This window comes from Peromyscus californicus, unplaced genomic scaffold, assembly GCF_007827085.1.
Source record: "Peromyscus californicus insignis strain IS unplaced genomic scaffold, ASM782708v3 Scaffold_16__1_contigs__length_79575227, whole genome shotgun sequence".
NCBI classification, from domain to species: Eukaryota; Metazoa; Chordata; class Mammalia; order Rodentia; family Cricetidae; genus Peromyscus; species Peromyscus californicus.
In genome coordinates, this window is record NW_026294458.1 from 26,108,422 (window position 1) to 26,126,367 (window position 17,946).

General features: G+C 40.8%; 1 protein-coding gene across 3 annotated transcripts in view; it reads left to right on the plus strand.

Moving 5' to 3' along the window:
• Window positions 1-17,946, plus strand: part of Lsamp (limbic system associated membrane protein) — a 620,698-nt gene that overhangs the window by 584,203 nt on the left and 18,549 nt on the right. For 2 of the 3 annotated variants that reach the window (XM_052740699.1, XM_052740700.1), the window contains exon 7: window positions 4,601-4,636. The exons of the other annotated variant lie outside the window; for it this stretch is intronic. In XM_052740699.1, coding sequence (XP_052596659.1) covers window positions 4,601-4,636 — 36 coding nt within the window. The remainder of the gene's footprint in view (window positions 1-4,600; window positions 4,637-17,946) is intronic. 3 annotated transcript variants of the gene reach the window in all.

A 17,946-nucleotide genomic window follows, 5' to 3' on the forward strand; every position in this document is an offset into this window, starting at 1 on the left:
TCACCTTGGTTTTGGATTGCTTCCCCACAATAATAAAGTTGAGAGGTTGTGTACTTACTAAAGACCAATGAGAGGTCATTAGGCTTTGAAGTGAAAGGAGCTATTGATGTTGTAGAAAACTAGGCAATCCACAACTCTGTGTCTTAGACCTAAGCCCAGTTATGAACTTCAAGTGGGGAAGTTGTATGTCTTTTGCAATAAGAACTACGGCCTTCCTGCCCAGGCGGACTCCATCTGTTAGGTTCAGGAAGCATGTCATTACAACCTGTATAGCTAGAACCTTGAAGATGGGGCTTTATTGTGGCCCGGTTTGCACGGGCCTAAAAATAAGCAAAAGAAGAAAGAAAAGGGGAGGAAGAAGGCAAAGTAAGAAGGAAGGAGTGAGTGAATAAAGGAGAAGGAAAGAAAGGAAAGGAACGAGGAGCGCATGTAAGTAGATTGCCCATTCTTCAATTCAAAGTCAAGGGGAAGGGAAGGAAGGGCCCCTGTAAGGCGATGGCTGTTCCTTCCCCACCCACCAGTGTCAGGAGGGGTCTCTGTAGCCAGAGGCTCTGACAGAAGCATTGTGTGGGCAGCGGGGTGCTCTGCTGACCAAGCTAGGCCAGAGCAGATACAGCAGCTGGTGAGCTGCTGCGAGCCAGAAGCAGCAGCAGGTAGAGACCTAGAGCCAGAGTCCCCGAGTTCATGATTATTCATCCTTGATGGTGGGTCAGCACATTTCCTGCCCCGTCCACCGCAGTGACATGCTGACTTCTGCAGGGTCAATTTGCCATCCCTCGTCCTCGACAACAGATACACGAACACTTCTCCACTCTCCATTCACCTCCCCAGAGGGGTCAAAATAACTGAATGACAGTGCGAGAATATGTTGTATTTATAATACTTTCTCTCTAAGCCAGTGGAAACATTTCTCTTTTGTTCTTCTTCGCACATTCTAGTGTCCTGCCAAAGACTACCTTAGTGTATCTATTTGTATAATACCTTTTAGGTATTTTTCTTCATGCCTGAACTAAGTACGTTTCACATTTTTCTAAATGTGTGAATACAGTAGCACAAGGGGCATGGGCTAGGATTCAGCTCCTTGGTCCATTCAGACAGAGCAGCGTTCATGCCATCGATGAAGATTTGAATGTCTTTTGATGTCATGAGAAGTTTGACAGTCTGTATATGGAACACAACCGTCTCAATGTTCTTACACTGGTAACTGAGATTTACCCCTAAGATGATGACGGCTGTACCTTGTCTTTGTGCTTCCCTTAAGTTTCCATTTGCAGAACAGACAGGGAGGGAAAATAAGGGCAATGGTTTGTGTGTTATTAATTCTTCCCAAGTGAGGCTTATGTAAAGTGCTTGCTTCACATGCTTGACATGTAACCATCAGGATAGCTTCACTATGTTCTCATGGTTCCCTACTGCACGGCAATGACGGAATTAGTGAAACGAAGGGGTATACAAGCAGAGTTTGAGATATCAGTTTGAGCCAGACATTTCCAGAGGCCAGTTTCTAGACCAACATGTTATTTATTTATATAGACAAAAAGGTATGTCAGGAGCTTCAGCTTGTGATCTGGAGGTGACAAAACATCCAATTTCTTCCTCTTCATGTCATGAAGCCTTTCTTCTAGCCCATCACTGTTCTTTCCCTTCACAGTGAAAAGCCCTTCCTCTTCTTCTTCTTCTTCTTCTTCTTCTTCTTCTTCTTCTTCTTCTTCTTCTTCTTCTTCTTCTTCTTCTTCTTCTTCTTCTTCTTCTTCTTCTTCTTCTTCCATGTCCCACCCCCGTGCCCCCTAACTCCCATCGGCCTGGGTCCACTGATCCTTAGACAAGGGACTTGAATCTTTGAAATGTTGAGTGTCTCACTCACTCATTCCAGGTGAGTGGCTTGTTTCCACATTAAAGGAAAGTTCTGTTGATCAGTCCAGAGAAATATGAGGATTGTTAAGGTATCAAGACCATTGAAGATAAAAGGATAAAATTACAAAGACATCTATACTGGCCCATTATGCACCATTGTTCAGGGGGTACTTTTTCATTTTACTTTTAAAGTGATCATTAACTTATAAACTTGTAATTGACTAGATTTTTTTAAACTGCCCAAGCAGTCCTACAGTGAATCTTCATAATGAGGGTCTCCCCTGATTCTTCAGAAAACATTCTAAGTTACTATTTTAGGAGTTTGGTGTTGACAGCACACCACTTTTTGGAGGTAGTTAATACTTAGGAGACTCCTTCACCGAATTCTTACAGATGCCTCATAATAAAACATGCTATGATTGAGCTCTAACCCCACACAGTATAAAAAAATAGACACTAACTCCTTCAAGGACTCTCTGTGGGGACACAAGGAAGCAAGTGGGCATGTGGATTATTTTTTATTTCAAAAATTGGGCGTCAAAAGTGCTGAGTTCCAGGAAGATTTGTGTAATATTCATAATAAAATAAAATCTGAGCTAGCAAATTCCTTTGATATAAATACCTTCCCCTCCATCCCAGCTTTTGTTTTTCTGGTGCAGTCAATTCAAAGAGCTTCCTTGTGAAACATTAGGACCCATTTAGTTTTTTCTTGTGATATCCATCAGAGTCTTACAGCAGAAAAGCTAAATCCAGAGTTAAGGACCGTGCAAAAAGCCACAGCCTGACCTTCTAGGGTCAACAGTATGATCTATCCCTAAGATCTCCCACTCAGCTGCTGAACTGCTTTGACCTCGAGCATCCAAATCCAAGGTAGAAACACAAAGCAGCACTAAGACGCCTACCCTTTTCTGTTTGGGGAAACCAATAGTTTGAAATTTTCTTTTTTTTTTTCTATTGGTATCTACTTCACTGTTCAGCTCATTCTTAAGGGAGTCCATAAATCCTACTGTAAACTTTAAAACACTAGTAGGGATGACAGTGGGAAGAATGAGGATAAAAAAAATCAGGAATGAGAAAGCATCTAAGGACAGATAAGCCAACAGGATAGAATGAAGAAACAAGACTAACTAATGAGCTGTGATAAGCTTAAAATGATGAGAACCTGGTGGGGCTGAGCTGGTGATCACAAGCTGGGAAGCAGTTGTAAAGGCCGTGGAGAGAAGGTAGCGGGGTTCAGCAATAGAAATGCTCTTGTGAAAATCAGGGCAGAGTGCATTGATCCAGCTGTGAACAGTGTGATGGGAAAATGTTAAGCTAAGTCACTTAAACACTCTGAATAATAATAGTAATAATAAAATAAAATACAGCAGAGAGAGTATAGTATGGGACAGTGGTCTCCGACTGCTACATAAATGCTGAAAGCAGTTCAGCTATTTATTTTCAAAGCTGGAAACTAAGTAGCAAATACACAGTGAAGGTTTAAATCATTTTGTTTTTCTGCTTGGCACTTGTATAACTAAGACACGATTGCTCTCTGAAGATTATTGACCTGTTACGTCTTAATGCACGGAGGAAGTTTTCATATTTAACCTGCAACTTTCAGCCAAGCTAGAGAGCACACTGAGTAAGTTGCCTGGAACTTTTCTCAATGGCCAGATGTGGAGGACCTGGAGACCAGGACAAGGCAACTTTTCCTTACTGACCGTACAGTACAAGATGGAAGGCAGACCCACCTTGAATGTGCTTATCTCTCTGTGCTTTGGTTTTGATTGGTTTTTCATTTGACATGTGTCGTTATTTCAATGAACGTCTGGAAAGAATGATGTGGAAAGGTACACTAATTGTGTTTCACTATAGAGTTAGGAGTTGACAAGTAGTGAGCCCTGTCTCTACCACATTTTTCCACCTGAAAGAGCCTCAGGAAGGGTTTAGAGTCAAACCTAGAATATTAATGAGAAGTGTGGAAGATGCACTAAAATCTAAATCCCATCAGTATATTTAATTCACAGGAAGAAGCCCAAGTATGGGGCCGTGTGAGTGAGAGACTCACAGACTTTAGACCCCAGTGTTCCAGCGAAAATACTTGCTATTACTTAACAGGATATATCATCAAAGTTTGACTGGTTAATCAAACTTCAGAGGAGATTGAGTTATATCAAGTAGGGTTAGGAGATGGACTAAAGATAAAACTTTATCGTTCCAAGAAACGTATTACCAGGGAGCCTTCTTCCTCTGACATTACTATTATGTAAATAAAACCCAGGAGAGAAAAGGTGAGTTAGTGTTTCCCAAAATAAATATCTCAGATGCTTGGACAAAGGTGAAAAAAAGCTATAGGTTGAGGGAGATAGCTGATAGCTGCCATTGTTCCATCTATCATGAACCAAAGACAAGAACAGGACCAAGAAAGATTTCATAACTTCTGTAATCTGTTCTACTCCCTCTCCCTAAAAAGATGACATCTTGACATCTTAGTTTTGGGTTTTCTAGCAGAGGAGAGGGCCCTATATGAAGGGTTACCACTGGTATTGGCTCTCTACTCTTGCTAAAAAAAAGGGGGGAATTATATTTATAATTTCATAGATATTTGTCTTTGATATTTAGCAGGAAGAACAAATAAATACCAACATGGGAGAAAAGATTCTATAGGCATAGAAATTCCTGTTCTGTGATTGTTTGAGCAATTAACCTTGAGAATGTGTGTGTATTTAAACACTGCATGATGTTTACCATTTTTCCCCTTCAGAGCGCGTTTTACCCACAGTCCCCCACCCCATTCAAGGTCAGTATGATTTTTATCACCGTAGTTCTGTGCCTGGGTCATTCTCCAACATGGAATATGCAAAACACACAAAAGAAAGGAAACCGCATTCTCAGAATTCACATTTACTAGACGTTACCTTTTCCCCACAAACACTGCAAAACAAGACAATCTGTTGAGAGGAGCAGGTGGGCCGCTGACTTACCTTCAAGTCAGTCAGTTAGATAGACAGGGCATAATGCATTTGCAATCTGTATTCATTATAGGACTCTAAGAGCTTCCTTATTGGGAACACAGCTGCCTGTATGCTGTAACTCTCTCATCCACAAACTGCACATAAAGATCCTGCTGGCCACCCCAAACACCAATGTTTATAGGCTCTGAACCTACAGTCATTGGTGCTGCTTATAAAATGCATTTCCCAAAGACTAAACACAACACAATTACACAGTACTGCTTTTCCTAAACTCTTGGCCAACTTGTGTGTTTTACCTTTTAAACATATATGCTTTTGAAAACACAAATAACAATTTATAAAATAGTCACTCTGTATTCTTTTCAAAAGCTCTCTACACATCCAATTTAAATTCTGCCTCCTACATCACATTTAGATGCAAAGTCACAGCCACAACTTTCTAGCTTAAGGGTATTTAAAGGCAAATTGGCAAATAAAATTAAAATAATACAAAAAAATTGAAATGAAACCAACCTACCATTGAAATTAAATCCCAGAAAAGTGATTCGCAAATAACACTCAAAGACGTGAGAAAAAAAAAAAATGGAAACTAGGCCATGCAGGGCCTAGTGTGGAAAAAAATAAATCCAATTAAATAAGATGATCATACACACTATAAGGAAAGTGTGCTCAGAATTATAGGAAGAAAGCTACTGTTTCATAAATTTGAAGATGGATCGTGTTTCATTAACTTGTCCAACCTGAAATTCAGAGCAGGATATCTTTAGAGTGTCAATAATGCAATGTTTTGCATATGTATGCATTCACATATATGCAAACTTGCTTTAATTGTATTTACAATGAGTAGTAGAAGGTTTCTAGGACTGACAAGACAGCTTAATAAATTTTAAGAGCAGTCTAGACTATTTTGGTATAAAACTTAGAACTCTGTTGAACAAAATAACTTCCCTAAAGCATTAATGAAATCTGTTCCTTACCCTGGCCACTAAAAATAAAACTGTTAAAGTGTGCCTGGTTTTCAGACTTGACATGAAGTGCAGCATTTGTGGAAAATATTCCATCTTGAGTTCCTGACATGCCACAATTATTTTAAGACATTTAGCTTCTAGTGTTGCCACAGAGATTGACACAATTTTATCATGTTGGCATCCTGCAAATGTATCTTGATAAGGAAAACACACACACACACACACACACCACACACACACACACACACACACACACACACGCCCCAGTGGATTACATTTGCAAAGGGGTCATGCCCTGTCCAAGATGAGCTTTGCACAGTATCAGGATGACTCTGAGTGTCTCTGTGACAGCGGTTCTGCAGCCACAAACTCAAATATTTATCTGATCATGCATTGTGGTTGAACTAAGTGACGCCAGACGCTGTTCACAGAGGACAGCTGCCGAACACTAGTCTCACTGAGGGACTGACCTTGTTGAATTTTATGGAACTTGGCTTCCCACACACTGAACTGTGTATTGGAGAATGACCCTCGTTTGATTTTGCGTTATATGTAGACTGTAGTTAGCTTTCTTAGATAGTGTTTAGAGAATATAGTTCATCTTCTACTAATACGTGTGGCTTCTGCTAGCAGGGATTGAAAAGCTGTTCATGGAGACATGGGATAGCTGGTGTGAGAGGTCACTGGAGAATTTCCAGTTCTCTTGAGTCGCCTGTCTTTTACAAGGACACCACCTCCCTAGGGACCCAATCACTTTCTCCTTCTCTTTCCAATCAAGAGGGCCTCCCACATGAAATGTACTTCCCCATGGAAAGAAAAGTCAATGACAGAATGCCTAGGCCTGTAGAGTGACAATTCAGTATACAAACACCTCTAAAAGCATGTCTTACTGTGGTCATCACTATTGTGTGCGATTCCCTTATTTAATTAGCTATTACATATTGTCCTCATCTATTTGGACTCTTAGCTTCTACCTCCACAGTGTTAACTATGTCTTGTGTTTGCTGTTTGAGGCAAATGGCCTGAAGGATGTTAGACCAGTTGATTTCCTCAAGGTGACTTGAAAGTCACAAAGGCCATTGTCTGCCCTTTTCAATAGAAAGGAGAACTTCATCCCCTAACCATAATCTAGCAGAAACACTTTTCATTACAATGACTTCTTCCTTAGTGCCTCACATCAGAGGGTCGCCCCTCTCATCCTCTCATGTCCCTAACCACCAGTGGCCCTCAGGTCATCTGGGAATGCACTGCCATGCCTGCAGTGATACCAGTATACTGATGATACCAAACATTAATGTCTATTTCCTATGGCCAATTAGAAATTTTCCAGTGCCCTTACCTCTGGGCCAAACATGAAACAAAACAAAAGCAGGGTGCTTCCCTCTTCCCTAGTTAATATACAGATATATTAATTAGGATATTAATCATTAATTATTAATATCTATGGAAAATAAGTATTGTTGCTTCCTTGATTTGTTTCTGATAGTTGGATTTTCCCATTAATTTTAATTTAGATTTATTCATTCTGAAATAAGTCCTGAATTGCATGTATTTGCATAAATACCTCAACTATATCACTGCAGAAAACCCACTGAATTGTAAAAATGATGAAAGAGTCAGCTCTAAACTTCTGAGGTAATTTTTCTCACTCTGTTTGGCTCGAGCCATTTCCAAGGGCTTCTGTGAGCCTGGGCATTGGTGGTGTCTCCCTTCAGCCAACTTGTGCTGGAAGATGCCCTCGCCCTGAGAAGAAGCACGAGTTCAGTCTGAGGCAAAGAAAACAGTATTAAAAGGTTAAAATCAAGAAGAGAGGCCTAGGACAACCACCGTTGTTTTGTCTTTACAGCTTCTAAGCAAAATTTCCCTTGAGCATGTTGCTCTCGGGGCTTTATCAGCCCACCCTTCTTCAATCACTGCCTAGATTATATATATATATATATATATATATATATATATATATATATATATATATATATATATATATATATATATATTAAGAACAGGAATGACTGTGTCTCATTTGTTTGTCTCCCATCTGATTGTTTATCCCAAGTGAACAGCCTTTCTGATCACTAACCCCATGCGGCAAGTAGATCTGGGAAATGCTGAGATTATCTTCCAGGTTCAGGCATCATGCTGGGTTTGCTCACAGCTGCTTGCCATTCAGTCCCTGTTTTTCCATTGATAAAACATATTGCACATGGCTGGGTTGGCATGATTAACATGGCTATCGAAAACCTCACTCTGAAAACAAACAAACTCCCCAAAATTAAAGTTAAAAAAAAAAAGTACAATCCAACCTGCAAATAAACCAGGTTTACACGAATTTGAAGTTGCCCTATTTTGCTTTCGCCCCAAAGGAGACTGGTGTCCTTATGGGTAAATCTGGCATCTAAACAGCCAGACTCCACCTACGGTCTAGAAAGAGATACGCTTGCCCCTACCTGGTTTTCCCAGGAATGGGTTCTTCAAATCAGGCTCAAAGAGAATAGAAGGGAAAATGGGAGGGGAAAAAAAAAACCCTGCATATATCCCATGCTGTAGAGATGCCTGGATAAACCTCGTGTTTTCATTTATTTTCTGAATATATCATGCTGGAAATCAAGGAGGAGATGCCCCTATCAACTCCTAAATCTAACAGGTTCATCTGCTGCAGCACTGGTAATATGAAGAATAACAATAATATCTAATGTGTTTAGTGTGTTTCTCATTTACCAATTCCTTCTAAGGTCTTTTGTATGTATTATCTTTACTAACCCCCACAATCATCAGAAATTAACACTTCCCACATTTTAATGACCCAAGTATACCCAAATCCACTCTACCTCATGCTAAACCTAGGCCATATATATAATGCATTACTAACCAACACTATGTATGCATTCATAATGCTCATTAGATATGCACCTATCTAACAAGTTGCAATGATTCATCTAATTTGTTTTATACACTACAATACATACATACATAATAGTCACTTTATTATCCATACATTTTTGGAAAGTCATATTTGTATGCCTGACTAACACAGAGATTTACATGAAAGCATTTAAAAAACACAGAAACAGGGCTGTCTAGCATCACTACATCTAATTTCACACACTTATTCAGACTGATTTGCATACACACCTCTATTAATTACGGGTAATTACTAGCATTGTTCTCTGTAATTCAGTTTTTCCAACTGTGAAATGGGAAAGAAATTGTATTTTTCATGCCTACAAGCTCAAAGTGGTATTTTAAATACTATATGAAGAAGAACGCTAGAAAGAAAGCATATTGAATTTCAAATAATCATATTCAGTTGCACACCCTTCCTGTGGCTTTTAAAACCACTCTCCTGAGAGGTACGTTTATGTCATGTGGACACAAGCATTAGGTACACATGACGTGTGTGTGTGGCTTCCTTATAGTTTGTTGATTGCGAATCCCAAGCATGTTTTCCATGTCCATGCTGGTAAAATTTTTAAAAATAAAACTATTTCAAGGCCAAGAGAAAAAGAAAAAGATTTTGTCTTCGTTTTTACTCATACCAGAATAAACATCTTAAAGAGGAGCCTCAAAATGGCACCCTTCTCTATTGTATGGCCCTTCTCAATGACGGCCATCATGCACACTACCTCATCATGGTATTTCAAAGTCAACCAGCCAAAGAATGTGCCATTTGTCCCAGTCAAAGATATAGATCATGTCTAGGGAGTTTTAAAACACATCTCTCCCTTCCGATTGGCTGACAGAAATAAGGGTCTTATTTCTCCTGAGAAGACTTATGCAGCCATGACCTAACAAGCTCACAGAACTACCACTGGCAGCAGTTAACACGCAAGAAAACAACTAAGGCTCAGTCTGCACACATTCTCCTATGGCTCCTTCAGATAATGAGCAACAGTCTTCCTGTTGATTTTCCTCACTTGTGAGTGACAACACTAGCCATACCATTATTTCACGTGGCATCAGTAAGAGACTGAATGGCACAGAATGGTGTAGGCCCAACTGTATCAAGTGAGGTCTTATCCTCACGTCCATATCTTACCTCTCTCCACCTTTCTACTCTTTGCTTGATTTGTTTCCTAAACCATTCTTGTTAAAATCCGCTAACACGAATCAATATGAAATTTACCCACCACATTACTGAAATGTCCAACAACAGCTTTGCAGTGTTATTTCTCTCTGGATTTGCATTTAGCTTCAAGCAAAATGGCTAAAAGCCCTACAGCATGAATTTCCAGGCAGGGAAATCCTGAGTACTGGGACTTTTCCTCTCATCTTTTCTTATTCCTCTAGTGTGGATCTGCGGACTCCGGCCAGCCTTTCCTGATCTCTTCCCTTTGCTTATGCCTTGTTGTGCTATTTTGATTTCTACAGCCAGCTGGGATTTGAAAATAAATATTTTTTTTGAAAATCCAAGCTTCCACTAAATTTTAATTTGATGGAAATATTACTCTTGTATGAGCTTTATGGAAAAAGAATCTTTCAAAGTAACAATTACATTTGGGGATTAAGTTTAAGTAATTGGCAGTCTTGTCTTTTTAATTAAAAGGAATAAAGCTGCCTATGAAGAGTTTGCAGTGCAAAACGTTGGCATACACAGGCTAAGAAGACTGGGTTCCTGAATGAACAGAAAAGGCTGGCATGGGCTCCTCTGGTCTTTAGAGTGCATCCCAGCAGAATTCTCCTTAGTGTTCCCCATATGCTATTCAACATGAAAGTACTGTGAGAGGCATTGAAGGTAGAGCTGGAGTAGACTCTTTCTTTAGGAGCTTGTCTCTGGGTTCCTGGACACGGTATGGAGGTGGAGTCCTTAAAGAAAGCACTGAGGTGAAGGGGGAGGGAGAGGAATGAGCAAGTAGCTCAGTGATGGAGTGCTTGTCTAGCATGTGATGAGTCTTTGGTTTAATCTTCAGCATCCCTCTACCCAGACAGGATATATTACATACTCCTCCAAGTACTAAGGCATCACTGTATTCCCAGACCTTGACAGATGTCATACCATAGTCTCCTGAATTATCTTCAGTCTGTTCCTTGGTTCCCTCTTCTTCTGTTACCTGCAATTCTTATTCTTGTATATGTATCTCTCTATTTTCTTTTTCTCTACATTTTGTTCAGGTTAATCTTGCATTCACCTATACATAGTCTCTAGGACTCCCTTCAAACAGAACAAAAACAGAAGTTTGGAGAGTCGTAGCAATCACTTCTAAACATGGGTCACTGTCAAGCAAACACCAGAGAGCCACTTTAGAATCTGTCTGAAGGAAACAGCAATCTCTAAAGAGGTGGGATACAAATTAACCTTAGTAACAACTTCCTTACACGGTCCCTCTTTCCTCACGATGCTCTTTCATCATCCTAAGTTATTTGTAGGTATTAAATTAAACGAGCACTTTGATGGAGAAAACGAAAGGTAAAGCACGCCCCTTACATCTCCCCTCACACACTGCTGTGAGCACACACACCTGCCAAGTCAGAACACAGCATGAACTAATGAGAATGGAATTCCAATTTAAGGTGTTCATACATGCCAGATGTATGAGGGGAGTCGGGTCGCTACTCACCGGGACTCCGCTGAGAATTGTCAGCTTATATCCACCACGAACTGGGGGGAGGAGAGACCTTACGAGCATTTATCATGCTTTCTAATTGGACACTGGGGAGCCGAGCTTGCCATTGTGTACTACACTGCTCTGCTTTTCACTAACACGAGAAGAAAACACTCCCCACATGTCTGTAGGCACACTTGACACCTACAGATCACCGCCAATATGATATCTTGACTGTAAGTCATAGGAAAGTTGCTTATCTGTCCACCTTAGAGACCTTGCATTTCCAGCATGACTTCTGCCACTGCCCAAGAGGACACTGGGGCAAGCATAGCATCCTTTCAGCAGGGGTTGGGTGTGGGGACAGGGAGGGCAGAGCTATTAAAGGCAGTTGAAGAGAACAGTACCTAGGATGTTCATTCTAGCTATCCCATGTGCTCTAGCTCACACAGCTCCAAATGTCCCCAGCCATGTTCTATGTTGAAAACCTGTTTGACCATTGGACAATGGTTTTTTTTAAATTACAAGTTTGGTTTGCTTTCTCATTACTCGGAAGCAGGGAGTGTTTGGGGAGCAGATTCTAAGCAATAACTTGCACTTCATTGTTGATTCACAAGCTCCTGTAACTTGGGGAACTTTCAAATTATCTCCCCAGAGTTCCAGAACACAGGTAAGTTTGCCATGGAATGCTTCTGAGGGCAACTGGAAAAGAGACAGTGATTCCCTGGAGGCTCAAAGCTCACATTCTGACTCCCCAACTCTGGACTTTTCATTGCTCCCCACTTGCTCTGGCCTTTGCTTTGTAGTGTTTCCTTTAGAGTTCATGTTTTCTCTTCCTTAAGCTGCCTACTCACTAGGAACATAAGAAAGAACATGCCTTGAAAACTGTCAATCAAAATTCATTTTTGGCTCAAACTAAGTTAATTTGGCCATGAACATTATTATAAAGATACCATTGATTTACTCAAAGAGATGTTATCCTAGAATGTGTTCTGAGCTGGGCCTCTGGGGGTTAAGTGTGCAGAGCAAGCTAGGCACAGTGTCTGCACAAGGAGGGTTTATAGATATCATGGAAAAGTCTGTGGTGTAGGTGATTAAGCAACCAAGTCAGCTTTGTTAAGTACCATGTGAGGGCACCTGCAAGGTGCTAAGGAAAACAGAACTGGGTACTTAGGTCAGTAGGTCAAGGATGCTTTTCCTGGGAAAGGGAAGCTGGACAGTGAAAGGGGGAGAGGGATTTGAGGAGCAGAGAAACCCAGCACACACAGAAGTCTAGAATCCAGGAAAAGCCTCACTGACATGCATTCAATATAAAGCCTATTTGATTCTTAAAGTCTAGGGGAAAAAAAACATTTTCCCTAAATTTCTTACTTCTGTTCTTTTGTATTTGGCAAGGAGAGAAGACAAGAGGAATGAGGGAAGGAGAGAGGGAGGAAAGGAGGGAGGGAGAGAGGGAGGGAGGGAGAGGTTATGAAAGAAATGGTAGACATTTGCGCTTTGTTATGAGAAAGATCACATTGGGCTGGCCGTCCAGGCAAGCATGGATATTATGTGCTCTATGGTAGCAGCATGGTCCAAGGTTAATTGTCTGGGATGTGCTGGGGTGCAGGAAACTTACAGCCTTCTATCAGAGTTTGTGGTAGGTTCCGGCTTTAGTTGTAGGAATGGTCAGGTTGTAAGGAAACAGCCCTGTTTTTAGGAAGTTTAGGAAGAGCTTGGATGGATGCTACATTTGGGGGTCAGTTGTAACAGGAGTATACAGAAGGCGTTGTAGAAACAGAAACCTTGTGACTAAGGTTTCTTGAGATCAAGGAAGAAAGTCACCAAAAAGGGCCAGAGTCATTACTTCCCTTACCAAGGCCTACACTGTGATGTTTAGCTCCACAGAAGCAGACACAGGGGGACCTCAGAGCACACCAACTATTTTAAATCCCTTATCTTCTTATTTTCAGGAGCTTTTAAACCCTAGGAAATTTCACAGATTCCCCCCTTCTTCTCTCTGCATTCAAATTCCACAGGCCAGTTACGTATTCGTTTCATGGCATTCAAATGTTTTTGATTTTGAAACATACAAAATGAAAACTCACATTACATGGATTAAAGATTGCATTGAATCCCTCTGGATTTTGAATCTAAAATGTACGTTTAAATGATTCTGGAATTCACAATTTAGACCTTGGAAATAGAAAGCAGGGAGTAAAACCAAAAAGAGGCAAGAAAAAGAAAAGAAAAGGGAAAAACCTCTAGAGATATATCAAACCTTTGCATTTAATCCTTTTTTTTTTAGCAATTCAAATAGATCAAGGGGCAAAAATCATTAAAATATACATAATATGTGTATTTTAAAACACAGATGTTAGACTCTATTTTCTGCTTTAACAACTAAATAGGATCAGCAACTAAAGTGGGTTTGGGTTGGGTAGTTATGTGCAGTTAACTGGACTCCATTACAGCAGGAGGCTAAGGAACAAGATGGCACCCATAGGTGCAATTTGGAACATTCCAGGGACAAGGATAGAAACTCCCTGCCTGGCCAGGAGCCTCTCGCTGGCAACTGTGCCAAGTGTACTTGCTCTTTGAGTATTCTGATCTTATACGTACTTTTTTCTACATTACGGACCCCGGAGAACTCTTTATTAAACTTAAGCCTGTGGGCATTCTGGAACACTTTAGTTCATTGATTATTAAAAATTAAACCTACCAGGGTGAATAAGGAACCCTCAGGGTTTGAAAAAGCAGCCTTGATGTAGGAGACTTACTGGAGCGGTCTGTTCACACTGTGAGTGCTTAATGAGACTGTCTTTTCTGTAACCATCCACGGGGCAGAGCCTATAGCCGTCAGATCCTTTCTAGGGAGAGTCGCCAGGACATTCAGCATGTGGCCTGAAGTGTCCATAGCTCTGCATAAGCCTCTTCTATTGCCCTCCCACTTCCCACTGGGAAGCCCTGGTCCTTAGAGAAATTAGAGTTCAACCATGCTGCTTCTCTTCTTATCATTGTGTGATACCCACCAACTAAACTTGTAGGGGACGGATGCAGTCGCCTTAAAATATTGCCAACCAGGTGCCAAGTAATCAGAAAACAAAACAAAACAAAAAAAACCTTCTAAATTTTTCCTAGATATAATTTTTTTAGTATGTAACATGTTCATAATGACATCCAGAAACACTTAAAGTAGTAGAAATTAAAACTTACTCTTCTCAAGTTCACAGCGAAGAGGTAACTGTGGGAGAAGGAACACATTCTAGATCTTGTTTTAGGTGATGGTTACATATCTATCTATCTATATATCTATCTATCTATCTATCTATCTATATATATATATCTGTCTGTCTATCTATCTATAATCATCAAAGCACTCCAAGTACTTGAGATTATTATCATAATACCTGAATTTAAAAAGGAATGTGCATAACATATACAAAATAATGCAGTTTTAAATGTATAATCCAGACTTGAACAATCAGAGAAGCATATTAGTGGTGAGCCCATGACTCAAGCCAATCAGAACCTTCCTTCGAAGGCCAATCAGAACTTCCCCTGGAGTTACCAGAGAAGATTGTGGGCACTCAGGATCCTGGGAGCCACTTTCTTTACCAGCTGTCCTAGCCTATGGGAAGACACTAGCTGAGAACACACCCTACCGTTGGTCGTGAATGGCACCTGGCCGAGATTGCTCCTCCGAGCCTGGAGCATGTCTTTTTTCCATCTGCTTGAAGTATTGGCAGCTGACGGCTCTCAGCTGAGGTGCTCCTTATGCATTGCCCTCAGCCAAGCACAGCGGCTTGAACCGGTAACTAACTGATGTGAGAATAGGACGTATAAAGACCCCCTTTTCCACCATACCAGACAACTCTAGGCATGATGTGGGCTTAGGGTTCTTCACAGAGCTGGTCTCTTTTCTCTGTCCAATTCCACTTCCTCCTTTAGTCCTTTCTCTCATCCTGATATTGAGAGTGCTTCCCAGTAAACTTCCTGTGCAGGCTGCCTCCGTCTCTGTGAATTCATATGTACATCGATCCCATTGATTTTAGAAGGCCTTGTGTGCTTAGTGTTCTCTGTCCACTCTAGCTCTGTTGGGTTCTCTGATCCCCAAGGAGAGGGATTTGATGGAGACATCCCATTTAGGCTAAGAGTTCCAAGGTCTCTCACTCTCTGCAAGTTGTCTGGCTATGGGTCTCTGTATTTGTTCCCATCTGCTGCAGGAGGAAGCTTCTGTGATGATGGCTGTGCAAGCCACTGGTCTATGAGTATAGCAGAATGTCATTAGGAGTCATTTCATTGCTATGCTGTTAGTAGAATAGTGGTGTTTTGGTTTACACCATATTATCATTATGGTGATTTCATTTAGATCACCTTCATATATGTATATATTTTGGGAAGCTTCTACTTACTGTATTGTTTCCATACTACCCTTCAAATATTTTTAAGTGCATGATTTGTTTTTCTATAGTTTTCTATTTTGAAAATAAAGGCAATATCTCCTCATGACAAGGTTTTTAAAATCCTGTAACTACAAAAAAAGATAATGAAGATCATATACAATCTATTTCCTCAGAGATGACATCATTGATATGATGTAAGTGAACACCTTATCAAAATACTCCTATTGTTCACATACTTTAGAATCTTCCCTATTTCCCACATTCTCCAAGGCTGGAAAACATGTGTGTCTTGCTCAAGGTTAGAGCAGAGGCAGGGTTAGAAGCAGTCTCCTGTTGTCTAGCCCTTCTGCCATAGCGTGTTCATAGGATCTTCCAAGTCTTAGGCATAAAGCTTGCCTTCCGAAAGGTTTCTCCTGTGTTTCCTCCAGGACTCTCATTCAGGTTTAAGAACACCTACTTATTCCCTCTATCCTGAAGCATTGGTATTTCTCTCTGGAGTCTTATTTCTTCTATATTTTAAAAAGTAAAATAAATTAGTAAAATCATCTCCCTTTTTTAAAGGCTCTTTTTGCATTCTCTTCATCATAGAACCTTTGGTTTATGGAGGTTTGATGAACCAGCTGATGAGATTTTTGTTCATATTTTATAACAAGTTATGTCCATTTAAAGTTTAGTCCACGTCTATTGGCTCACTCGTTGTGTCTAGGATCACAGTATTTTGGTGAGTTTGCATCATTGTCCCTGCTTCGTCCCTAGCCAGTGGCAGACCTTTTCTGCTGACTGTCAGCTCTACAGAGCAAAGCCAGTGGCAGACCTTTTCTGCTGACTGTCAGCTCTACAGAGCAAAGCCCTCAGGTACTCAGAAGGACAGTGTGGGATTCCATTTTGACCAGCATCTTGCTACGTGATGTTGACTTCCGTCCTCAAATGATGATGACATGGTAGGACTTCTCAGCTGTTTCCATACTGGTTCTTAGTCACGGAAACAGCTGTCCTCTTATAACCTGGGCCCTCACACAGCCTCAGATTGAGGGTAGAGCTGAGAGGTTGGGCGCTTGTCTGGCCTGTGTGAGACTTAGGGTTGGCTTCCAGCTCTGCAATAATGTAAATAAGCAATGACAGTGACAGAAGGACCTTGAGACTGAGGTTCGGGTCACTTTATGATTTGCCTTTTTCTCTCTCGCCTAGACGCAGAGTAATTCCTGATGATTCCCAGAAACCAATATTCTAGAAATATTAGGCACTAAGATTTATACAAATTGAATATCATACATGGAAGAAATCAAAAGCTCTAGCAGTACAAATAGGAATCATAGGGCATATCTTTTTCTTTGACAAAAGGAAAAATAATCATACTTGGAGGTAGAAAGCTGCTAATCCCCAAAGCCTCTGAGGAGAGCAGAGAAGCCCATGAGGAAGAAACTAATAACTTCCAAAGTGTGGCTTTCAAAATTGAATTAATAAAAATGTCCCTCTTTTAAGCCACTATAATAATAAAGGTTTTATTTTTCTAAACCTCAGTACACACAAAATGTCAGAGAACAAAACCCCACCAATTTCTACAGAGGCAACTTGCAAATGTTATGCTCCCAGGCCTCAGTGTCAGCAAGGGAAGGAGAGTAAAGGTTGGAGTCACCCCTCACCCCCATCCCCCACCCCCACTCCCTCCACCCTCCGACCACCCCACCATCAGACCACCCGGGCCTTTTCCTTTTTCATTGACCATCTTAGTAATTTAGACAGCATCTCTTAAGTACAACTTTCAAGTAACTGGAAGACAAAATTTCTATCCATTGGGGACCCTCTACCCAGAAAATTATTAACTCTGACCCAGAAAAAAAAAAAAAGACTAACTATATGAAGTCAGCTCCCGATGTGTTATTTTCAAACCTGTAGTAAACACGGCAGAACACTGACGTCACCGAAGGAGTTGTGTCGTAGCTAGGACTGATTGTTCTCTTATTCAAATATGTCTGCGTCAGGTAACAAATGAGATACTTACGTTCAAACAAACACCCTGGAATTAGAACAACTGTGCACACAGTTATCAACCCCAATCCTGCCCCAGGACCCCTCCATGTAATTGGGGATGGATGGATGCTGGAGAGCTGTGGAACAGAGGCTGTGGTCAAGAGTCAAACGCGGCGATGCTGCCTCTCATCCTTAAAGTCACGCTGTATCGTCACTGCCCGCCACCCTCTGCTTTCACCATGGAACTCAAAAGCACAAGTGGCAATATTTTCTG